This window comes from Salvia splendens, chromosome 8 (assembly GCF_004379255.2).
Source record: "Salvia splendens isolate huo1 chromosome 8, SspV2, whole genome shotgun sequence".
Classification (NCBI taxonomy): domain Eukaryota; kingdom Viridiplantae; phylum Streptophyta; class Magnoliopsida; order Lamiales; family Lamiaceae; genus Salvia; species Salvia splendens.
In genome coordinates this window covers 30,779,455-30,804,426 of record NC_056039.1, presented here as the reverse complement: position 1 = coordinate 30,804,426, position 24,972 = coordinate 30,779,455, and the positions used below count along the sequence as shown (strand labels likewise).

Below are 24,972 nucleotides of genomic sequence, written 5' to 3'. Positions count from 1 at the left end.
TGCCGAAGTGATATTCTTATATTTAGCGGCATCAGATCAAACCATTAGCGCGGTACTTGTACGAGAAGAAGGCCTAAAGCAGCGTCCCATCTACTTTACAAGCCGAGCATTAAGAGGTCCCGAAACAAGGTATCAACCTCTGGAAAAAATTGCTCTGGCATTAGTAAATGCAGCAAGGAGACTGCGGCCATATTTCTATGCTCACAAGGTATGCGTCTTAACCGATCTTCCACTTCGGCAAGTCTTGACTAAGCCTGAAGCATCAGGCAGAATTGCCAAGTGGGCCATAGAGTTGGGAGAACATTCAATAGAATATCTACCTCGGAAAGCCATCAAGGGACAAGCCTTGGCAGATTTTCTGGTAGAGGCAAAGTTCGATCAAGCAATCCCTATTATTGCCGAACAGAAAAGCCCTACCAATGATGAACCAACACAGCCCCAGGAACCCGAAGTAGAGCCGTCGGACTGTTGGATTGGATTCGTAGATGGAGCTTCGAATAAGACGGGAAGTGGAGCTGGTATTCTACTTATCGCTCCCGACGGACACGAGGTAACTTATTCACTTCGGTTCTTATTCCCAACCACCAATAACGAAGCCGAATACGAAGCCCTTCTTGCCGGACTTCGGTTAGCGCAAAGTCTATTTATCAAATCTCTCAAAATCCATTGTGATTCACAAGTCATAGTGAATCACATGTTGGGTACAAGTGAAGCCCGAGATGAAAGGATGAAAAAATACTTGGACAAAGCGCAAAGCATTAGCCGAAGCTTCTCTTATTTTCGGATAATCCGCATTCCCAGAGCGGAAAATGGCCGAGCAGATACTTTAAGCAAGTTGGCCTCATATCCGAGCTCAAAAGTGGAGGAATTACCGCACAGAAGCATTGATGATGCTGAGGTACTTTCAGTAACCAGCTCGCCGAACTGGATGACGCCAATATCAAAGTATCTAGATCAAGGACAACTGCCCGAGGATAAGAGAGAAGCTCGGAAAATCACATGCCGAGCACTTCGGTATGAACTTCATGGAGGAGTCCTATATAGAAAGTCCTACCTTCAACCGTTATTGCGATGTGTAGGACCAGAAGAGACGGACTACATCCTTAGAGAAGTTCATGAAGGATCGTGCGGCAGCCACATCGGAGCTAGAGCTTTAGCTAAAAAAGTTCTGAGATGGGGATATTATTGGCCAACTTTGGTACAAGAAGCAGTACAGCTCGTTAAGAAATGTACGAAGTGCCAAATCCATGCAAATATCCCAAGGATGCCGCAGACCGATCTATGTGCTATGCAAAGCCCTTGGCCTTTTATGCAATGGGGCATAGACATAGTAGGACCACTACCACAAGCTCCTCGGCAAATGAAATTCTTGATCGTTGCCGTGGACTACTTCACAAAGTGGGTGGAGGCTGAACCATTAGCTACGATAACGAGCTCGAAGGCATTGGATTTTGTTTGGAAGAACATAGTTTGCCGATTTGGCATACCCCATATCCTCATTTCGGATAATGGGACTCAATTCACCGACAAGACATTCAAGAATTGGTGCCAAGAGTTGAATATTCAACAGCGGTTCACTTCGGTCTCTCACCCACAAGCAAACGGACAAACGGAAGTAACAAACCGTATTTTGGTGAAAGGATTAAAAGCTCGGTTAGAACAAGCCAAAGGACAATGGGTAGAAAATCTTCCTCAAGTCCTATGGTCTTACCGAACTACACCAAAAACCTCCAACGGTGAAACTCCGTACAGTCTAGTGTACGGCACTGAAGCCGTAATTCCGGTTGAGATCGGCATACCCAGCCCCCGAACACTCAATTTCTCAACAGAACTGAATGATGACGGACTGAGAGCCGAACTAGATCTTGCCGAAGAAAGAAGAGAACTGGCCTGCATAAAAGCAGCCAAGTACAAGGAGCAAGTAACCCGGTATTATAACCAAAGGGTGAAAAAGCTGCAGTTTCAAGTGGGAGACCTCGTATTGAGAAACAATGAAGTAAGCCGAGCAGAAAAGCTGGGCAAACTTGAACCCACATGGGAAGGTCCGTATCGGGTGTCAGAAGTCCTGGGAAAAGGGTCTTATAAATTGACTCACATGTCAGGAGAACAAGTACCCCGAACATGGCATATTTCCAACCTCAAGAAGTTCCATTTGTAAGAGACAAGGTCCGGTCAGTCTTGTATCTAGTTCGGTCCTAGGGATATGTGCTTTCATGTTTCTATTTGTCCTTTATGCTGGTCGTTTTATAAAAGTTTAAAATCTTTTTCGTCTTTTTTATTTGTCTTTATGTGCGTTTAGTCTCTATGTGCGTTTTGTCTCTTATAAATATTACTGAGGTATATTGATCTTTAAAGGCTGATCCCCTTTTTAGATCATGTATTAAAGACAATTGTGAGTCCAAGCTTCTAAGGAAGATACAAGACCACAATTCAGCTTAAGAAACAAGCAGTTCGTCTGAAACGGACTGCAATAAGCCGAAAACCACTTCGGTCAACCAGGGAAAGTCCAATCCAAGCGATAAAACTCGCCAAATTAGGACACAAAAGGAAAGTCCGATCCAAGCGATAAAACTCGCCAAATTAGGACACAAAAGGAAAGTCCGATCCAAGCGATAAAACTCGCCAAATTAGGACACAAAGGGAAAGTCCAATCCAAACGATAAAACTCGCCAAATTAGGACACAAAAGGAAAGTCCAATCCAAGCGATAAAACTCGTCAAATTAGGACACAAAGGGAAAGTCCAATCCAAGCGATAAAACTCGCCAAATAAGGACACAAACTAAGTCCGGTCAAAGAAGAGTTTTCTTCATAAGACCGAAGACGAGTCCGGTCAAAGAAGAGTTTTCTTCATAAGACTGAGGACGAGTCCGGTCAAAGAAGAGTTTTCTTCATAAGACCGAGGACGAGTCCGGTCAAAAAAGAGTTTACTTCATAAGACCAAGGACGAGTCCGGTCAAAGAAGAATTTACTTCATAAGACCGAAGACGAGTCCGGTCAAAGAAGAGTTTTCTTCATAAGACCGAAGACGAGTCCGGTCAAAGAAGAGTTTTCTTCATAAGACTGAGGACGAGTCCGGCCAAAGAAGAGTTTTCTTCATAAGACCGCGGACGAGTACAATAAATGAAATAAAAAATCGCTGAACTGTAAATACGCAGTGATAGAAGCGAAATGAAAAAATTTCATTTATTAAGTCTTGTTCGGCATACAATTTCGCTGCCCTACGAGAAGGCGTTACACCATTACAAAGGACTATTCTACTGTCCACGGTCGCTAAAGTTGAGCCACCTATCCAAAAAATCCTCATGATGCTGAGTGCGGGTGTTCCGAACAGTTGAAGAATAAGTAGGTCGACGAGATGCTCTGATCGACCTTCCGCCCCTTCCCTGAGTCCGGGAAGTTCTAGCACCTCGGCGGCGAAGAGTCTCTTCACGAAGCATCCGCTGATCTTGCTCACTCATAATCACAACTCCTCTACGAACTTCAGGGCGTTCTCGTCTTGACATTTCCGGTTGCTCCGGAGTCCGTTGCTGACTTGGAGTACGTTCTCGTCTTGACGTTTCCGGTTCATCCTGAGTCCGTTGTTGGTTTGGAGTAGAATCTTGAGCAGGTGGATTAGAGGTTTGAGTTGGAGTGTGAGCATCTGTTGGCGGGAAACGCCTAAGGAATCTCTCGATTGAGGGACGCCGGGAAAGAATGATGTCGTACCGAGAAGCCAAGCGCCGCAATGACTTCACAACTTGTTGGCAAGCCGAGCTCTCCAGCGCATTGTTCTTCCGGAGTACATGAAGCTCCTCCCACAGTTCATCAACTTGATTCTGAACTTCAGATATGGTCATTCCCCCGCGCCCGCAGATGAAATCCTCATATGCAGTCCTCTCAGCGATGACAGTGTTCAGCTCGGCATCCAGATCTTTCTTTAGGGACTTTAAGTCCTTATTGTTGGACTCCAGCTCCACTAACCGAGCCAAGAGTTCGTCATACTTCACCTGGTCATCTATGGCTTTTTTCTCAGCTTCGTTTAAAGCCGAAGAGTATAGCCGCTTCCAGTGAAGTACCTCCAGCTCCTTAGAGTTAAGAATACAAAGCAGCTATGTCAGTTCGGCATTTCAGTTTACCGAGCAGGCAGTAAACCACAACAGGAGTAAAAGAGATTACGAAAAGCTATAAAGAAGACACGAGTGTAGAAAGAAGAATTTTTTCATTCACAAGAAAATTTTTTACTCCGCCAGTTTCGTCTCCGGCTCCTCTGTGGGTTTCAGCCTCCTTCTCCTTGTCTACTTCGGCTTCAGCCTCGGCCTCCCTACTCCCTCCAGCCTGCTCGGTGCCCCCATCGCCGATCTGCTGCACCTCCTGCTCGGCATGCCCGTCGCCGGCCTGCTGATCCGTCTGCTCGGTCTCCTTGCCGGCCTCGTTTTCCTGCCCACCCTCTTCGTTAAAGATTGAAGCGGGTGAAACAGGTCCCAAGGAGGCAAAGATGGCCTCCATGTTCTCGTCCCGGTCAGCGCGGCAGTTACGGACTCTTTCAGCAGAGAGCAGGACCGAGGAAGAAGCAAGCTCCTCAAGGAGCGGCAGACTCTGGAAACGAGCTGCAATCTCTCGGCCATACAGCGGCAGGACGACTTCGGGTCCCTGCTCAGCATTATCGGTCATCAATTTCAGCAGATCACCGATAAAGGCCGAAAATTGATTGCTCAAAAAGAGTTTCTCCGCGAAAACACGGAGAGCCTCCCCCTGAGCAACCACGGCGGCAGCCTCCCTCTGTTTAGATTGCTCTCTCTGGATGATGAGCTGGTTTTTGGCACGCTGAGCTTCATCCTGAGCCGAGATCCTAGCGGCCCTTGCCTTCTCAAAGTCTGCCCGAGCCTGTTCGGCCTGGTGACGAGCAGCATTCAACTTCCTCTGCATCTCAGCATAATCGTTGGACGCTTTGGAGAGTTCAACGGCGACGAGCTTGGAGAGCATATTGTTCCTCTGAAAATGGAAAAAGGAAAAAGTCAACAGAGGGGCCACAAAAAATATAGGAAAAAAGCAAGGCCAGAAAATCAAGAAGAGAATTCACCTCTACAAAGTCCGTTGGCCATGCAAAAGGCTCACAGACATGTTCCGAAGGGGCCGCCAAGACAATGTCTTTCTCCGGCACTCTTGGGGGTTTCTGAATCTTCCCCTTCCCCTTTGCCGAAGTCGACTCCGGCTTTTTTGGATCCAAAGAAGAGGTCTTCTGCCTTTTCGGATTCTTCTCGGCATCAGACGCCGAGCCGGTGGCTTTCTGTCTCTCCGGCTCATTAGATTCGGAGGATTTGCGACCGAGCTTGTTTAGCATGTTCACTGCCAAAAAGCAAGAAAACAAGGTTAGTCTTCGTCGTTAAAGCAGTAAAGCATAAAAAAGAAATCCTCACCCTCAGTCTCTTCGTCCGAAGACGAGATATCGAACACGAAGTCACCCTTGACGAGCTCAGATTCCGAGTACTGTTTCCTAATCATGGGAATCTTATTGAGCTCGCCCTCGAGCTCGTCCAACGGTTCTACCCGAGGATGAGGAATTACGGACTTCGGCCCTCTCCAGGAAAAGTCCGGAGCCGCTGTCCTATTATAAAAAAAGAAACGATTTTGCCACTTCGGCCATTTGGTTTTACAGAATGCTCTGAAGGGCTGTAAAGGGATCAAGTAAAACCAGGATCCCTTTCTCTTAAACTGAAAGAAATTAAGGATTGCCCTCAGAGACAGATCCTTTTCTAGTCTACGCAACTCGGCAGCAAAGGCCGATAAGTGCCTCCAAGAATTTGGAGTCACCTGACCTAAAGGAAGTTGAAAAAAATCAAGCAGCTCTACAAAGGCAGGGGGAAGAGGGAAACGAAGCCCGCATTCTAAGCAGGCTTCGTAAACGGTGGCATAACCCTCCGGCGGCGAGTTAGCCCTATGAATGTCGTCGGGAATCACCAATAACCCCCCAGGAAGAAAATATTTTCCGTGTAAGGATATCACAGTATCCTTACTCAAAATGCTGTGAAAATATTCTACCGTCTTCTCCCCGGACCTTTTCCGGCCAGAAGACCCCTCACCCCCCTTCCTACCACTACCTGATTCAGAAACAGATTCAGAAGAAGAAGACATGATTCTTACTCTTTGATGGTCGAAAGTCTGAAGAAATTCTTGAAGAAGCGGAAGAAAATTTTACGAAAAAGAGAGAGAATACAGAAGAAATAATCGCAAAAGTATTCCAATGATGAAGAGAGGAAATATTTATCAGACTCGCAAAGGCATTTCAAATTCGTCGCACCGTTTCAAATCCCACTTTTTCTGGATTCTCTGGCCGGATTTGCTGTCACATTTAATGCAGACACGTGCGGAGCACGTCCCCTGACGTCAGCCTCCCCCTTACACTTATCCGAAATGCCGAAGTGATTCACTTCGCTTTTCGGGGGGGGTGGTGATGGGATACGAACTAAACAACTAAACAATAATTGCGAGCCCAATAGCAGTGACGGCCCATCAGCCCAAAACCCAAGAAAGAGTATCAGTTCGGCACAACCAAAGAGTTCGGTCACAGCCTATAGCTCGGTAAAAGCCGACCAATCGAGCTCAACTCTCAGATCGGCACAACCAAAGAGTTCGGTCACAGCCCATAGCTCGGTAAAAGCCGACCAATCGAGCTCAACTCTCAGATCGGCAAAAGCTGATCGGCAAAGTTCAGCAGTTCGGTCTCAGCAGTTCGGTCTCAGTATTCAACCGAACAAGGAGATAGTGGACCCATGCAGGATCTCCACGACCTCCACTACACCCACGATCTATTTAGTGGTATTAAGCAGTTATCAACCCCACTACCAGGGCTGCAAACCACGATCTTAATTCGAATGTATAAATAGAACTTAGATCAGATAGACCGGGGTTAAGCTCTCTAGATCCTGAATCTTATAGCAAATCAGTGTTGTAATCTGTAAGCGAGACCAAGCAATACAAATTTGCCCTCTCTTCTTCCCGTGGACGTAGATTTACCTCAGTAAATCGAACCACGTAATTTCCCGTGTTGTGATCATTTATTACTTGCATTTATTCCCATCAAAAATTCGCCACATCATCAACCTTCCATATCATGTTGCTTAATATAATTGCAAAATTAAGAGATCTATTAATATAAGAATAAAATAGCACTCTTGTTAATATGAATATCTCTAAAACTCCATTTTTTTTTGTGTAGATAGATAGATTATTCCTAATTTCTAGCGGAAGATTATTATGTAGCAACGTAAATTTATTTGTGCCTGCTTCGCCTGACCAAAGAATGGAAAACGAAACCATCAGGTATTTGTATTTTCATCGGGAAGTAATAAAGAAACAATCTCATTAATTTAATTTGAATAACAATCAATGGAAATAATGCAAAGATTGGCATCATTTAAGAGCTTTGGACCAGGGCAAGAACATATTCTACAAAATCTGGGAATGGTTCAATAAGGAAGTTCAACCATCAACACTTGTACTGATATCAACAGCCCTAACTAATGCAAAATAGGATTTAAGATTTAATGATATCAATAGCTCCAACACGACAATGCCATTCGGATTGCGAATCTTGAGACCAGGTTCTAACAATCCTGCAACAAAGTTACACAAACTTGATCAAACCACATGGTGGTACCAATATGGAAGTAGTAGTGTGTTAGAATTGGGATAGAGATTATACCAGGAGAGAGTTTTTTCCCACCATACAGCTCTTTGGCCAATGGATTTGCAGCCCAATTATTAACAGCAACTCGATTAGTGGGTTGGAACCCTATGATTTTCCCATCCGTCGACACCATTACCTGATTGAAGTAGTTCAATGGAGAGAACAGGTTAGTAGTTGACATTTCAATGCATCAACATTGGTAATTAATATTATGAACTCACACGACAAAAAAACTGCTCCATAAGGCTATTTTTTTAATTTAATGATCTGTAAATGCACAGTATCGGATACATTTAACATTGTTCTCTTTATGCCACCCCTCTTTTTGACAATGTTCAGCAAAACTCAATCTTTCCAAAGTTTCTTATTCAACATGGAAACAAAGAACCAAAAAGAAAGTAATTAGAAAAGGTACCTGATAACTAGCGATGTCTTCTAGTCTTTTCATCTCTTCTTCACTAGCTTGTAATGGCATAGATGTGGGTGACATCTCCAACATACTGAAATTGGTATTATAATCCCCTTCACTCATGAATTTCGGCAGTTCCCCGATACATGCACATGCACTAGCTGGTGTACTTATTTCTCCAGACCAACCAAAAGAATCCTTGATTCGTCTAATAATTGACACACAGTATGTTTCCAACTAAATGTAAAAACCAAAGTCAGATAATCAAGAAAAAATGGTCCGAAAACCAAAACCAAAAGTCCTAAAAAACCCAACTACAGCAACAACAATAATATACTTGACAATATAGAGATTGAACAAGATAATCAACTTTACACCTCAAAAACTGGAGACTGTGGTTTGTTACCATCCACGCAAGAACATAAGGTAGTGAATGTAATTCAGATGAAGAAGGCAGATTCTGTATGCTACAATGATAGAAAACATTTAAATAACCTCATTTCTAGCATACCTCAGAGGGTTCTAGAGAATGATCTGGAACATGAACAATGTCACATAATGGGGCTTGAGAATTTTGCTGAATAAACCTTTTTCTGATAGGCAGCAGCTTAGGTAGACAAAGTTTTCCCAGAACACTGATGGTTACAAAAAATATCCCACTCACAAGGACAATTGACAATGTCTTCAACAGAAAACTGCCCTGATACCAAAATCAGCACATACTGATATAAATCAGCAAGTTATGGCAGAGAGTTAACAGCAGTGGTAGACAGTATGCATCCGCGTAAGTGCATACAGTACCTCAGTGCAAGTGTTGTTCCTTAAACATATTATTAGATGGAAAACATATATCTAGGTGTTATGTCTGACTCTGATACTACATAATGGAAGGAACTCGAAAAACAATGAGGAACCTTATTGATATCCAGTTTGGATGGTTTTGCAGCTGTATAACATGGAAGCGTCTTTTCTGGCAGAGTGAAAGTGTCCTCATAGAACATATCTAGAATGTCAACCAAGCTAACCTGCAAACCATTGGAATCACATCGCATGAGAGTCGAGACAATAGGCGCTCCAAAATTAACTCAAAACAGCATCGAGTAAAAAGAACAAAATAGTTCTAAGTACTCCTAAGTCCTATCTTGTAATCTGTAGCCTAACAGCACTTCATTATCATTCATAGTAAATAAAAAGAGGGTAAATATTCAAGTTTGTCCCATCATTTTAGCATTCTAACGAAAATGTTACAACCTTAGGGTAATTGCATAGAGGTACATAACATTTCAATTTTCGGTTTATCTTCTTTTGTCCCACAAATATTTCAGGCCACCAAGTTTTAATGTGTCACCCCAGCCCAGAAGATGCTCGGAACAAAAGAATAGCCAATTTCACGCTCCACTGCATGTTGACATAGGGACAGCAAAATGTAGTGGCCGGTGTGCGGATGGTGGTAGGCACGGTCTAGGGTTTCAACCAGGAAGAAGACGCCATGCGGATTGAGAAAGCCGCGTGAATTGCATAAATGTACTTCCAGCAAGAAATGTCAATTGGCCAGAGATTTATCAGGACAAAATTATCCGAAAATTGAAATGTCTGGTACATCCATATAATTAGCCAAGGTTATGCAATTTTTGTTAAACAAATGAGACACAATCGATATTTTCCCTAAAAGAAATACATTGACAAAGGGAAATGTGAAAATACTTCCACACACCAGATATGGCCAAAGTTCATTCAGAAGATTGTAGTAAAAGCAGATTGAGTTGGAACATACAAACCAAGAAATCCATACTGACAAAGGACACTTAGTGACATACAACAAACAAAAAAGATCAACTTAAATGATTCTAAATGAAGTTGCAATTATTTTCATAATGCACACAAGAAAGATTTCATTAAATTAGCAAGACAAACTAGACTGGAGAGATTCATCCTTTTGTTTATGAGTTTATCAATAAATGCACGGAATAACCATAAACACACATTAGATTGAAAAAATACTATCAGAATCAGCATAATACACAATAGATATGAAAGCAATCACATACATAGATATGCAACAGAACATGGGAAAGAAACTAATTACCATTTGTGCATGAGTGAGAACAACTCCCAATCTATTTTCCTCCAACGTCTTCCACCCTTCAAATTTCACATTGTCAAGTCCACGGGAATCAATTTCAAACATGTACGACGGCACACACTCACTTATCCAAGCACAAAATTCAGGACCACCAATTTTTTCCAGTTCTGAGAATGCAGGCGATGTCAACCAACTTTTCTTCAATTGCGAGCCCTTAAGGTTATATTTCCCTCTTTCAGAGATGAACTTCTTGTGCAGTGTCTTGGCATTAGAAAGTACCTCATTTTCGACCAAGTTATACAGAACAACAGCAGAATTTTTTGATGTAATATAATGACGCTTCCTTAACCAACCTGATGATCTCTTGGATGCTCTATTAGAAAAACTAGAGAGAAAATGTTTTTCAGTGTTTTCAAGGGCAGCAGCACAGAGAACCTCTCCAATTTCAGAAATTACGTGTTCATCTGATGAGCTGAGGGCTAACAACACAGGTACCTGCCCATAGGAAAGGGAATAAAATAACTCGTCACCTGCAGAACAGAAACATTAAATACTGACATTACAACCAGGAAACAAGAACCCTCAATGCAACATGCCACCTAAGAGAACTTTTATACATAAATGTACCTCTCTTGGATTTTCAAGATCAGCCATATTCCTTTCAGTTCCAGGTTCAAAAAGTGCCAGCTCAAGACTCCAAAGCTGCTCTAAAACTGCTTGTCTAAATGTCATTGACAGTATATTCTTTGGTGTGAAGCCTTGAAACATATCTTTTGCCATCGATTTCCTGAGCTTTATAGCTTGCTCTTTAACTTTGAATGTCGGCAAAAACTGAGAAGGCGAGAAAATAATATAATCCACAATTCGCGGAATTAAAAAGACCATGGGGTGGAGGAACAGAATATACTTTTTGCTAATAACTTTTGTACAAGTAAGAAATATATAGATCAAAATAAAATATGGAGTCAAACTTTCAAGGACGGAATAGAATATGGAAGGCAAGCAGAAATTTATAGCGTTAGGATTCAAAAATTCAAAAAAACCTAAATTATAAATATAAATTCATATAAAAACAGATTACATAGACACATAACTGAAACTAGGCACTCACCAATCGAGTAGAAACGGTGCTGCGGTCGTCGACGGGGCCAGGATATATGGTCTCGACAACCATGACGGCCATGCCAGCAGATATATGTTCATCGGCGGTACTTCCACCATCAGCAGCGGCGGCAGTAATTGCTTGCCTAGAGTCGACGGCACCGACTAGGGTCAGCCGCGCCAAGTCGTTTTCGTAAGTCCTCACGACTGGAAGAAGTTTATCAGTGTCTCCAAAACCGGCTATTGCATCGAGAAAGGCCTCCTCAGAAGTGAAGGGGGGCGACGGTTGGTTGTTGGAGGAAGAAGCGGCAGAGAGGACAGAGTTAAGAAATTTTGGACGACAAAAGAGTAGTTTGGGAGGTGGCTTTTCAGATGGCCTATAGGGAAAAGAGAAAGTAGGGGAAAGAGGGATAAGGAGAGAGATAGTGGGAGCGAACGCCATGGAAATGGTAGATACGGTTTATGCTACGACGTTCAACGATGAGCCTTAAATACGAAAGCTGAAGTATAAAATCGCATGCCCAGATCAGTGATTCATCAATCTGTCAATGAAAATATAGTATTTAATCTGCAAAACACTTATGCATACCGCTCAATCCAGAAAATATAAGCACCCACTATTTACTGGTAGAAGATTTGAATTTGTATACACTAAACATGGCATTATCAATTTATACAATTTACTAGGGCTGGAAATTTTTGTAAAAATAAACTAAGAAGCAAAATCTTACTATAAACTATACTCCACTTTTCAGCTCAACCATACTGCAAAACGCATCTTTTGGAGTAGAATTAAGCTCCAACCATACTCCATAACCCATCCCAAAACCGTCCTTTTATGGGATATTGAACAGTAACACAAAAAATAGTAGCACTGTAGCTAGTGTATTTTCGAATAGAGGCAAGAAGACTTACCTTAATTTGAGGAGAACATGTCGTCTGATGCAAAATTTTTAGGGAGAAAGATGGAGAACGGGGGAGAAGACAGAACCCAACGGATGGGGGAAGAAGATGAATAGAAACAGAGCTTTAAATTAGGTTTCTATTAATTGGGCTATAATTATAAAAAATGCAAATATATCTGAACTTTTGCTTGTTAACCAACATTAAATGATAAACCTTTGCTTGATTTTGGTAAAATTACTAAATGTCATTTTTAATATTTTACATAGTACTGGATGTAATCATATAGTGGATGTAATCATATAGTAGTAGAATATTTAGTCAAATACTACTGTTTATCCTAATATATTTAATTATCTTTTATAACATGGATAAATTTTTGAGGTACTCTTTATATTGTTTGTCCAACTAGTATTTATTCAAACTCACAACATCAGCATTTAAACTTAACTCTGCTTCTTTACTTGTTGGACAAACAAGTAATATGTTCTTTGTGAGAACTGAGAAGCGTCTTAAGAGCCTCCACTATAGGGGCGGTGCGCCGGACACCGGAACCGCCGCCGTGGCTAATTACAGAGGGAGAAGCGTCCGCCCCGGTGTGGACCTTTTTTTGGGGCGGAAGGGCGATCGGCGACTACGCACCGAGGATGCGCCGGGCGCGGTGCGCCGCGCCGGCCTATAGCACGGCGGTGAACGGCGCGCCGCTAGGGGGCGGACAATTTTTTTTCATTTTTTTTAAAAAATTATTTAATTTACCTATAAATACACCATATTTCCCTCATTATTTTCACATCATTTCAACTATTTATTCATATTTTCTCTCACTAAAAATTGTGGATTCCATTGGTATTAAAAATGGATGATTTGTGGAATGACGCTTGGAATTCTCTGATTCAAGAGGTACAGAGGGAAGCCGACGATTTGCGGATCTGGCATTCGTATTTCAGTGTTGCAGGTTCGAACAACGACATCAACGTTCTGCAGTCAGCGCATCTCTTCAATGATGAGTGTCGGGGGAGGGTCCAGAAATCAGCTTCGTAGCCAACAGAACGCAGTACCACATGGGATACTATTTGGCAGATGGGATATACCCTCGTTGGCCCGTATTCGTCAAGACAGTTCGCCAACCGGTTGGACCGAAGAAACAATATTTTGCGCGAAAATAAGAGGCGGCTAGGAAGGATGTTGAGCGAGCTTTTGGTGTGCTCCAAGCGCGATGGGCCACTATACGGTGCCCGGCACGAGTTTGGCACGAAGATGATGTCGCGAATATTATGTTAACATGTATCATATTGCACAATATGATAATAGAAGATGAAGGATTTGCTGCAGAGCGCTGGGCACTGGAAGATGGTGCAAGTTCAAGTCACGGTGTTGCCTCCGTGCCGATACAGATGGGTGTACCACGTAGTAATGAATATTTGTTTCAACGTTTCACTGATATGCGCATGATATGCGCAGGAGCACAGCACATGCCACACTCCAGGCCGATTTGATTGAAGAGGTATGGGCACGTAGGGGAGGGGGCGCAGCGTGAAGAACATGAGTGATTTTCTATATATTAAATTTTCGTTGTATAATTTTTCCATTACTTTAATACGATAAAAATTTAGTGTTCAATTTTAATTTATTTAATTATAGCCGTTTTTTCTAATTATGTGTAGTCCGATAATTTTAATTATAATTGAATTAAAATATAAAAATAAAAAATTAAAGTGAAAAGTGTCAACTATTGCTGCGGACACTATTTTTTGTGGGCGCGCACAAATACGAAGTGGCTGTGAAAAAAAAAGTGGTGGGACTATTGGAAGTGTCCCGGGATGCTCTAATATGCGTCTCTCGTCTTTGGCATTCTTGGAATTAAAAAAAAAAGGTCCTCTAATGACAGAATTTAATTCTTGTATGCACTTACTTCGAGAGAAAAGTCGTTATGGTTCTTCTCCCCCAAATTGATATAAACCCTAGACGTCTTTGCGTTGTCACGTTGAATTGCGACTTTCCGTTGCGATTCATGTCACACTATATTTAAGGCACTGTGGGTGGCGGCTTATTTGCATAGAAATGGTGGTCGAGAGTATTGAATCAAAATTATTTTAATTTTCTAACAATTATAGTATTTATATATGAAGCGGAGTTGTTTTTTGACACTTGATTTGATCGAATATGGGCAGCAAATGTAAAACATGTGGAGATTTATACAAGTGAAGAAAAGGCATTGCAGAAGTGAAAAGAGAAGCACTGGAGAAAAGAGGTTGAGTAATTACAAATTGTCTGGCTCGAACAAATTCTCCTTACAAAGTTGCAAAAGAAGTGCAATTAGTATCTGGGACGGTGCAGAAATGAGCCGGTGCAGAAATTTAACGATGATTACGGTAGGACACGCGATGCTTCTAGAATCTCCGATAGTGGCCTTTTCTAGTGGCCCGTAGTGTTATATCTAGGATTTTTTATTTGCAAATTCTAAGAAAATATTAGTATACACAAGTATACTAAGAGCATCCACTATGCGGCGCGCCGGCGTCCCGCGACCCGTCCGGCGTCCCGCGACCCGTCCCGCGTCCCGTGTTTCCGAGACAAGCGACGGGCCGTCTCGCCACGCGCCTCGGCGACGTTGCGCGACCCGGCGTCGTGTGTGACGCCCACTCGCCGGCCGCGAGTGGGCGTCGTCACGTGCTGACGCAATAAATATTTTTTAAAAAAATCGAATTTAAAAAAAATAAAAGAAGAAAAAATTTTCTAACGGTAATAATACCGTTTTTTTTTGTTTTTTGTTTTTTTATTTTTTAATTAATTTTTTTACTCTATAAATACTCCTAACTCATCCCCATTTCACACACAACTACTCATCTATTCTTCCTAAATCATCTCAATTTCCTCTCCAATTTTCATCTAACAACTCTTCTCCAAGATGTCCGGCGACGGCAACTACGGCGGTTCCGGCTCCGGCGGGTGGGATCTCAACGCGTTCGGCGATTGGGAGACCATGATCAACACACTGGGAGGTTCCGGTTCGTCGATGCCGGGGACCCAGGGTTCGGCGACGCCGGGGGGGGGTACCAACCACCCAATTTTGACGTTGATGCTTATGCCCGTCCCTCCGCCCCGCGGTATTCGCAGGGATTATCCCAGATTCGGGAGGATTTTCCCGTTCATCCCACGCCGGGAGTAGGCCGAGGCGGTGGAGGTGGCCAAGGCGGTGTACAACCCCAAGCGGGCGAGGAGGAGGAGGAAGAGGAAGAGGATCTAGGCCGGCATCCGTACAGCAACCTCGAAACGTTGGCGGTATACAACGCCTGGGGTTACCGTCTCGTACGATCCCATCGTCGGGAATCAACAACCCCGGAAGTGTTTCTGGGAAAAGGTCTGCGAGCTCTACCACCAGATGAAGCCGAAAGGCTCCCGCAAGCCCACATTTAAAATGCTCCGCTCTCATTTTGACCGAGTCGACAGACATGTCAAAAAATTCTACGGCATCTACTCGACCGAAGCGGCGCACTACCAAAGCGGCGCTTCGGGAGCCGACATTCTGAGGGCGGCTTTACGTGCCTACAACCAGGACACCGACAAACAATTCAAATTTGTTGATGTTTGGCAGACTGTCAAGAACGAGGAACGGTGGGCCGGCGGTGTCCGCTCCAGCTCGGGCTCAACCTCGAAGCGCACGAAGCACACGGCGAGTGGCCGATACTCGTCTGGTGACACCGGTGAGGGCAGCGACGCACTAGAGGCTGCCTCGCAGGGGTTTGCGGGTACGGCCGGCGATGCCGGGGGATCCAGCCGTGGGCGCGGTCGGCCGCAAGGGACGAAGGCGGCGAAAGCGGCTAGAGCGAGGAAGGGCCGAGGCGAATCAAGCCAGGCGGGCTCGGGATCGGGCTCGCGGGGAGGCTCGGACCCACTTATGGCGGTGTACATGACCGCCACAATGGCGGACGTTTCCCGCTACTCGCCCTCCCAATACGTGGCCTGGTGGAACGGAATTGTGCATATGACAGCACAACTTGGCCTTCCGACTCCCCCTCCACCTCGACCGCTTTCGGGGAATGATTCCCCGGCGGAGTAGTTTTTTTATTTTCTTTAAATTTGCATTTTTAATTATGCAACCGTTTAATTTTTTAGGATTTTAATTGTGTGTTTTTTTTAAAATTTAAGTTGTACTTTTTTTTATGTTGTGTGTGTTTTTAATAAAGTGTGTTTGTTTTAATTAAATTGTGTTGGAAATAAAAATAAAAAATGAAATTGAATGAATAGTAATTTAAGGGAGGGTTTAAGGGACGGTTAAGGGACGGAGCGTTGCAGGTTCCGTCTCTCAGTTAAGAGATAGAGTAAAAGTGTACAGTGGGGGTCCTCAAATAGTAGTTTAAGGGACGGTGAGAGGACAGCGTAGTGGATACTCTAATATCTTCATATATTACAGTGTATCTTGATGTCCTAAGAGTTCATAAATTAAATTGTTAAAATATTAATTTGACATAAATATGATACTCCAACCATCCGCGATTACTTGTCCTACTTTGACTCATTTCAAATATTAAAAATGTAAATTTAAAATGATAGAAAAAATTAGTAGATAGTGGATCATTTTATATGAAGTATTAATTTTATAATTAAATATGAGTGGATTGTGGATTTATTAGTAAATCGTATTGGCATAAAGACCGAAAATAAAATATGAGAAGAATAATTACTTTTATTAGTAGTAATTGATTCTTAAAACAATTTTAGAGATAGAAAAAGTAATAATATATTCTTAAACTAATAATCACACTAAATAAGAAATCAAATTATCTAACTGCTCCTAATCACATAAATCAAAAATGGGATATAAACGTTGGGTCTGTTTAAAGTCCTTTTCTATTCCTCTCTCCTCTATCCTTCCCCCCTTCCCTCTCTCTCCCCTGCATCTTCTTCAATCTTCCTCCATACGCGGCTGGTCTCTGTGTAAAAACCCAAATATAGTATAGGCGAACCTGGGAGGACAACCGGTCTCTGTGTAAAAACCCAAATATAGTATAGGCGAATCTGGGAGGACAGCGACAGCCAAGCCTCCGCTGGAGCGGTGGCTTGGCCTATGCTATCTCCGTCCCTGATTAGTATCCACCATAACGAACCCACTCATTGGTCACCCAATATGTTATCAGTAATCCCTATTACAACCGACTCCCTATCAACAAAAACGTAACAATTTAGCAGTAAAAAAGAAAAGAAAAAAGAAAACAACTTCACCACTTGCCTGGAGGCGAGGCCGAGTGAAATCAAAGAGCAATTATATATACTTGGATAGAGAGCCTCTTTTCGTTCCCAGAGACATCATCATGTTATGTAGTACCCATTGATATCTTCCACAAGATAATCGTATGGTGCGCCTCTTGTATATTCAAGCCCTTCACCTGGATTTGCTTCCATTGCGTTCGAACCAGAGTAAATTCTCCCACTTCCCTCCTTCAAATTGCTCTTTCCCCTTCCTTTGACGACGCGCTGCTTCTCATTTGGGAACTCAGCACTCAGCCTGCCCATCTGCTTTTGCAGATCAGCAACAGAATCATTGCCTAACTTCCCTTTAGGACTCTTCTTGCCATCAGCACGCTTTACTTCAAGTCTGTATAATGCGCACAAATCATACTTGTTGATCTCGTATTCATAAAGGTGCCACTCAAAATTCTCCATCGGCTGAGGATCCATGTAGTAGGATCTCTTCAACCCTCCAAATTCATTCATCACTTGTTTTCGGGACTCATGCCAACCCCTCCCATTATAATCTGGAAGTGATCGCTGCTTCCTGTTACCACTCTCAAAGGCTCTGCGCGATTTATCAAAAAACAGCCACTCCCTGATTGTTTCGCCATCCAGAACAGTGAGATCAAAGAGCTCTGCCCAACAGCATGTAATGAGCATAACATGAAAAGGATATATGATCAGGAGGCACATAAGAGAAAGAAAACAACCCACTTACCAGGTGCATTCCAAGGTGATTTTGTTGTAGCAGCACCCTCACACTCAGGAATGCCAACATCTTTTCCTTGCACCTTCGCACCAAGAGCAGCAAAAAGTAAATTATCCTTTAAGCCAATGCCTCTCGGTCGTACAACAGGAGGCCTACCAAAATAGCCTTCACTAGGTGCAAGCCCAGCATGATAGATGCTGCAATAGTCATCAGACTTTTGACACCATTCCAACCCCAATGCTGGTCTAGTGCAATCCCAAAGGGCACATTTTGGCCCCAAGAAAGCAGACGGTGGGGGGCTGATATTTGGTTGATACCCAGAAATCTGAGGCATAACATCCTCACCGATGAACCCCGTGCCATCAAAGCCTATAAAATACGGCTGTTCAAAATCTTGATGGTAATCAAATGAATGATATTCTAGCTGTGAAGGCACATTCATATTGTTCATTTCCATGTTAACTCCCATGGCAGCATTTTTGCATTGCTCCACCAACTGGAAGCCTAGTTCTTGAGGACCCTTGGTAATATTAAAATTCTGCAAGAAACAGACGAGCAAAATGGATGAGAACGACAGCCATAACATAATAGGGGAAAGTTGAAAGAAAAATCATAGCATCCCAGGCACAGGTGGCGTCCTACTCCTAGGTGTGCATTCACTCAAAATTACAGAAAAGATTAGAGCCCGAATATTATGTTGCTTCGTTTAAAAGGGAAAAACCACATATTTGTTGAACAGCAGAGACGCAGTCACACATATAATAGTCAAAGCATCATATGCTCAACAGATTTTCATCTGAAAGAACATTAAGATTGAGAGACCACATATAATTTGCAATTTGAATTGTTTCCGAACTCTTTTCAGGCTGACATCCACATACTGAGGCAGCAAGGAAGATTTAGGAATAGACAGACATTATTTGTGAATAATACTGAGTAGAATTTTTACATATTCCCATTGACCAAATAATAGGAAAAGGACAAGTTTTTAGTTTTAAAATAATCCAAGAGCAACACTATTTGGTTTAGTAACAACAGTTTTAATCATTCAGGAGAAAAACAAACTTTTTAATTTATATAGTGGAGCAAGTGTGAAAAATGGCTGGCAGCCTATCTAAAGTTCCGGATTGGAAAATAGGTAGATATACATACTATATGTCAAAACTATTATGATAACCATTATTAGAAGACATCTAAGAACACAAAAATAATAGTTATTTACTAACCTCTTGAGAAGTATATCCATTAACAGCCTTCTGTGCATCAGGGTCTGGTTTTGGTGCAGCTAACGCACTAGTTGCGTCATCTTCCTCCTCACAAAGCTGCAGCAGCCGACAAATATCCGATGAAAAACCAAGGCTCCCTCCCTGTACAATGATCATCCGACAATTGACTCAATTCAAACCCAAAATCTCAATCATTGTAGGGATGATCAATGCATGTCTTTGATCATATGCATGATAAACTAAAACCAAGACAAAAAATAGTTCTCCAAATACACCATATGTGGAAGATGAAAAACACAAGAAAGAGTCTACTCAATACCTCCTAACGCAAACCACCGTACGCTGATCAGCAGGCTGAAAGTCTAAGTGAAAATAATTACTACATGATGTCCAAATGCACACATAAAAGCAGAAAACTGGAAGAATCAGTCAATCAACAAAGTGATAATGCCATGTGCCATCGCAAGAACTAGAAAGAAATAAATGCATAACTCATTGTCCTCAAGCTGGCATCATCCCGACTCAACTGTTAAAATCCAGGTTATATATCACAGAAATCAATATGAGACGACTTCATGAAATGTCGATGCATAAATTTAAGCCCCCTTGCCAGGGAATACCTGCTGCAGAGAAGAAGCTGGGGACGGTTCGTTAAGCTCAGACTTCCACTCACGAAGCATCTGGTGAACTTGCTCTTCAAGCACAACCACATCAATTGACCGGCTCTCCTTCCTAGCTGATTGGAGATCACTTAAGACCCCCTGTAGATCATCCACGCGATTCTTCGCCCTGTCCTTGAAGAGCTGGTGAGATGTGGACTTGCATGCCGCGCTCTTCGAACCCTTCCCCATCAAAGTAATACCACAAAATTTCTGCTGCAGTCACTAACGGATCAGAGCAACAGCTATAAAGACCCATCCAAGTAAAAGTAAAAGCAAAATCCCCAAACCATCACAGCAAAGCCAAACCCTGCCCCTTCAAAAAAAACCCCAAAAGGTAGTAACATATTTCCAAAGGAAAAGGAAAGAACACGCAAAGTGATGAACGATTTAAAGAGCACAAAAAACTAAATCTACAAATTCCAATTCTAACAACGAACAATTCACAGACAAGCCAGAAAATTCTACTTAAACAACAGAGACAAGCCAAATTACAAATCAGATCACAAAAATTAGGATATGAAGCAATTGCCTTGCCTGTGTGCGAGTGTGCCTGAAAGAGAGAGAAAGGGGTGAGAATTTACCGGTTCGAAGTGGCGAGATAGAGAAGAGTGGGCACTGTCGTGACGACTGTGTCAATGGTGGGTAAAAGTAGAGGGGGATTTGATTTTCCTCTTTGTATCACCATTTTTCTCTTTTATATATTGGGTACAGAGAATTGATGCTCTGCGAAATTGCTGTAAGCAATGCAACCTTCCGAATTTACCCCTTCATATGTACTGCCCTTCGCTTTTTTTTTTATCAATCAAAAAGAATTTATCCCTTTAGGAAAAGACGAATATTTAATGAGTTGTTTGTGTGTCATTAACCTGATAAAGGTGTTTATCTTTAAATGATAAAAATCTCGCATATATGTAACTAGATAAATTTGTGGTTGGATTGGATTTTCACACGAATCAAGACTGTTTTTATTTGACTTGTTTAAAAAGTGGACCGACCTTTTTTTTTATCTCAACTAACATCATTGGACCATGCATTATGCATACGAGTACTACTTTGCATCCTTTGATTTCTAATATTTTATTGTTACTATGAAATTTAGTAGTCTTCATATGGTTTTATAAATTAGTAACATTTCTCTATTTACAGAAACACTAAAGTAGTAATAATAATTAGATGCATACAAATGTATTTAAAACAAACTGTAATACCCAAATTTGAATATGACAAACAAACTCGAGACATTTCAACAGAAAGCTACATAAATCATGGTCCATTCATCTTTGACTAAAAAGAAATCAACTAGCCTACCAAAAAAATATTCAAATTAAGTCATTGTAGAATACGAACATTGACAACGTGTTTGCAGTTTGAAAGCCACCACATTTATATTCTAAAGTTATACCCATAACTAGAAAGGGCAAAATTACAATTATTATTAAAGTTACAAGTCTAAAAACATTTAATATATATATATAATTATGTAGCAGATTGCATTAAAGGAGAAAGTTAGAGCATCCCATCCACCAATAAAAGTTTGTAATATGTGTGATTGAGGGGAAAAGAGGGTAGAAAGAAACGCATAAAGCTTAAATCCCACCCACAAAGATTCTCCTTCTCTTCACACACACCACCGAATTATCCAATAATCTTTAAACACCTTCAAAATGTTTTTCTTTGCCTGTTTTAGACATCAAATAACACTAAACAATTGGCCAAAATGGAATTACATTCCGCCACCATCATCATCACTATTTATCAAAAGGAATTCTTCGAATATTTTTCATGATTCCATCAACTGACTACCCATGCCAAAAAACTCATGTGGCGCACCCAGATTATTAACATTTCATCCAAAAATATGGCAAGAATTTGTCCCATCTTCTTATCTTTTACAGCGTTCTTGAAAAAATGGGTGAAAAAGGAATAGGTGAATCTGGGAGGCCACTGATTCAAGAGTGCATCACCCAGTATTAGATGAATTATTAGTGATTATAGCAGATCAAGCTACAGGTGTGGGCTTGGCTTCAGCTTGAGCCTGTCTTAAATTAAACACTCCGGCAAGGCCTCGTGCCTTGGCCATTTGTTCAATCTCTGCTAGTTTTTGCTTCAGAAGCTCTACCTCTTGCGCTAACTCTTCATCCCGTTGCCTCATTCCCTGGAAACCATTCAGTTTTGAATAATGTGTCAGCGGCACGACTAATGATGACTCATACAAACATGAATCGGAACAGAGCTTTTCACTATAACTCGTTGTTCTGGTTTAAAAGCAACCTATAGGAATACGAAATTGTTTGGACAGCTTGCTTATAAGTAAGCAATTCAGATGCTAGAAATTGTGGACAATAATAGAAATGCTTAACTGCTGTGTCTTGTTCATTGAACATAAGGCATAGCAGGTTTCGTCAATTAAAAGAAACTCAACGCACACATAATGAACGCAAACTCAACTAAGAAAAGAAGCACAAAACCAAAGTATAATCACCTCCATTTCAAGCCTGCGAACTTCCTCCTTTTTTGCTTCAGATCGAGCACTTCTCTGTACCTCGAAGATCAGAGCAGCCACTGCCACCTGATCATGTAATTTGGAACATCATCAGAAAAGGAGAATTAGTCACGTAGTATGTATTGCGTTTGAATTTTTACAGATGGATGGCTTAGCTACAAAGCTAGTCATGAGGTATAAAATGAAAATGCCTTTCAATTCCACAATTATCAAATATTGAAACTATTACTCTTAAATTACAATAAAGGAAAGTAGAAGAAGAGTCAGTCTGTAGTCTCTAGAGGTAGTTCTATGGCTCCTTGTCAGCAAAACTCATTAACATTACGATTATTTTCAGACACTCTAAATCCACTCAAATAAGGCCACCAACAATAATTTCATAGAAGAAGTTCAACCGGTAACTCCTTTGAATGCAGTAACAGATTTAAAAGTTCCAAAGCACAACACAATCCATTCACAATTTAGAATGTAGAAAGGCTTTTTTCTGGAAAAGCTCAGATAACAACCAGTAAGTGCAGGTACTCGAACAGTAATGAATTAAAAGCAATGGTGTGATAAATTATGTCCATGGGCATAAATATTGGCCTATCTCTAACCTTCATAGTAATTCACAAATATCAGTTCAGAAAGTGCAGAGCCTGCACTATCTTTCTTCCTCATTTTAGGATAGGTAGACCATAGATGACCACGAAACCAGTTTTGAAAGGCAGACCAAATTCTGAATTACTGGTTTGTCATAAGTATTCTAAAGGCTTATTATGGCTCTCCTTGCCAATCAAAATTAGTAGAATATGAAATATTATAAGCCTTTAAAAAGAAGATTAACTCGAAAAATAATGGCGAAGCAGGCTTCAAACCAAATGGATTGTAGTTCACAGTGGAAACCAAAAATTTCATGATTAGGCTAAGTAAATAGCTGCTGGAAATAAAAAAATTTAACACAGATAAGTAGCTGAACAAAAATTGAAGCTGGAAGAAGATACCGAGAAGACAAAAAGTTCCCCCATGAGATCAACTGCAGCTTGAACAGCCTTCTCTTCATTCAAAGGTCGGATTTCCACATCTGTTGCATGACCATATATGCGCCTTTGCATGGTTGTTGTGATCCTGTGATTAGCCTGGTTCAAGCAATAAATGGAATAAGCAAGTTATAGTTCTAGATGTGGTGATGATCAAACACATTGGGTGACACCTGAACTAATCATTGCTAGTCCACAAAGTCAACTCCTAGAGAGCTTCAAGACTGTAAGTCAGAAGATACGATAGAACACAAATTATTTGTGTGGTGTACAAAATCAGAGGAGAACACAAAGATGGAAATTTTAAAAGAGGGCGAAACCAAAAATGAAAATGATGAGAGTGAGACAAACGTCATAAGGTTACACATCCCATGAATCACTAAGCAAAGGCGTGACATTAAATCAACATGAACCAACACCTGTCTTATGCAATGACTACGGTGTCCAGCAGAATAATACTACTGACAAGCCGAGTGAAGTCTATTAGAGAAAATCCTACAGATTCAGAGAGCTAAACCAAACCTACAAGCCAATGGGAATATGAACATCCAAGAGACACAGCTCTGCAGTCATAATACTCAAAATTTCCTATTCCTCAGTAATCATCAATGTAGAAATAAAGCCAAACAAGATAGCTGACAGAATTTGGCATATACAGAAACTAATTCAGAGGAAGAACTACATAACTATCTTAAATTTCCCAGGTATCAATCTGATCTAATAACATATTGAACAATAGACAAGCTAAACTATATGAATGACAAAATGAGGCCTCAATAAAATTTTCATAACACGTATCACTCCGATTGCAGCAAACCAATTCCTCACTGCAATCACATTTCACTCATTTTTACTTTCATCTAGGCACAAAATAAGCAGCACAAAATCAAACATCCCCCAGCAATGAGCCGAAAATTACTAAATCATGGGGTTTCAGGGCAAAACAGTCATGCGTAAAAATCGAATCAAGGAAGAAGTTAATCAATAGAGAGACAAAATCTCAAAATTAGACAAACTCGATTTCATTCTCGATCTCAAAATGTAGAATACCTGGGCTATGCTAACTATCGTATTTCTGAATTTGGGGTGAATTCCGGCCTGCTGCTTGAGTCTAGCGGCGATGGGTTTGCTGAGAGTTTTTAGGGCAAGCGTTCCGAGCTTCAATAGAGGGAGCATCACTACTGACCGCTATTCTTCTTTCGTTCTTGATTGTGGATTGGAGTCTGATTCTTCAAGAAACGAAAGCTCCAACTTTGATTTTATACTAATAACATATACACTAATGCTTGTGGATGGATAAACGGAGGGGGAGGGGTTGACTGGTTCAGAGTTTCTTGTAAAGCAAGGCAAAAATGGAGATCAAAAGGTTGTTCAAGTTTGAATGATGATTGAAGAACACAGGTAAAAAAAAATGAGTGTGAATGGCGATGATCTGAATCACCCGCGCCAAGTCAATTT

The 24,972-nt window shown here is 41.5% G+C and overlaps 3 protein-coding genes across 11 annotated transcripts; all 3 read right to left on the bottom strand.

Annotated features, from left to right (window-relative positions):
- Window positions 1-7,323: 7,323 nt before the first annotated feature.
- On the bottom strand, window positions 7,324-12,334 carry LOC121745532. 4 transcript variants are annotated; one of them, XM_042139478.1, is made up of 9 exons: window positions 12,176-12,334; window positions 11,271-11,802; window positions 10,787-10,990; window positions 10,163-10,654; window positions 8,991-9,101; window positions 8,588-8,776; window positions 8,083-8,313; window positions 7,683-7,803; window positions 7,324-7,593 (listed from the first exon to the last, which is right to left on the bottom strand). In XM_042139478.1, the coding sequence occupies exons 2-9, from the start codon at window positions 11,700-11,702 to the stop codon at window positions 7,460-7,462; spliced, it is 1,914 nt and encodes a 637-aa protein (XP_041995412.1). In that variant the 5' UTR covers window positions 11,703-11,802; window positions 12,176-12,334; the 3' UTR covers window positions 7,324-7,459. The 4 variants fall into 4 exon arrangements, with proteins under 4 accessions (XP_041995412.1, XP_041995414.1, XP_041995415.1 ...); XM_042139480.1 differs by having other exon boundaries at window positions 11,992-12,328; XM_042139481.1 differs by having other exon boundaries at window positions 11,271-11,760; window positions 12,176-12,322.
- A 4,496-nt stretch (window positions 12,335-16,830) lies between these two features.
- Window positions 16,831-20,733, bottom strand: LOC121745490 (transcription factor VOZ1-like). Of its 6 annotated transcripts, none has more exons than XR_006038843.1 (6): window positions 20,574-20,733; window positions 19,951-20,205; window positions 19,331-19,471; window positions 18,114-18,642; window positions 17,394-18,030; window positions 16,831-17,324 (listed from the first exon to the last, which is right to left on the bottom strand). XR_006038843.1 is itself a non-coding variant. In XM_042139420.1 (5 exons), the coding sequence occupies exons 2-5, from the start codon at window positions 20,179-20,181 to the stop codon at window positions 17,474-17,476; spliced, it is 1,458 nt and encodes a 485-aa protein (XP_041995354.1). In that variant the 5' UTR covers window positions 20,182-20,205; window positions 20,574-20,733; the 3' UTR covers window positions 16,831-17,473. The 6 variants fall into 6 exon arrangements, 4 of the variants coding, with proteins under 4 accessions (XP_041995354.1, XP_041995355.1, XP_041995356.1 ...); XR_006038844.1 differs by having other exon boundaries at window positions 16,831-17,130; XM_042139420.1 differs by having other exon boundaries at window positions 16,831-18,030.
- Window positions 20,734-21,700: 967 nt separating this feature from the next.
- LOC121743084 (OPA3-like protein) lies at window positions 21,701-24,972 on the bottom strand. The gene is made up of 4 exons (XM_042136274.1): window positions 24,565-24,972; window positions 23,479-23,613; window positions 22,475-22,561; window positions 21,701-22,147 (listed from the first exon to the last, which is right to left on the bottom strand). The coding sequence occupies exons 1-4, from the start codon at window positions 24,688-24,690 to the stop codon at window positions 21,992-21,994; spliced, it is 504 nt and encodes a 167-aa protein (XP_041992208.1). The 5' UTR covers window positions 24,691-24,972; the 3' UTR covers window positions 21,701-21,991.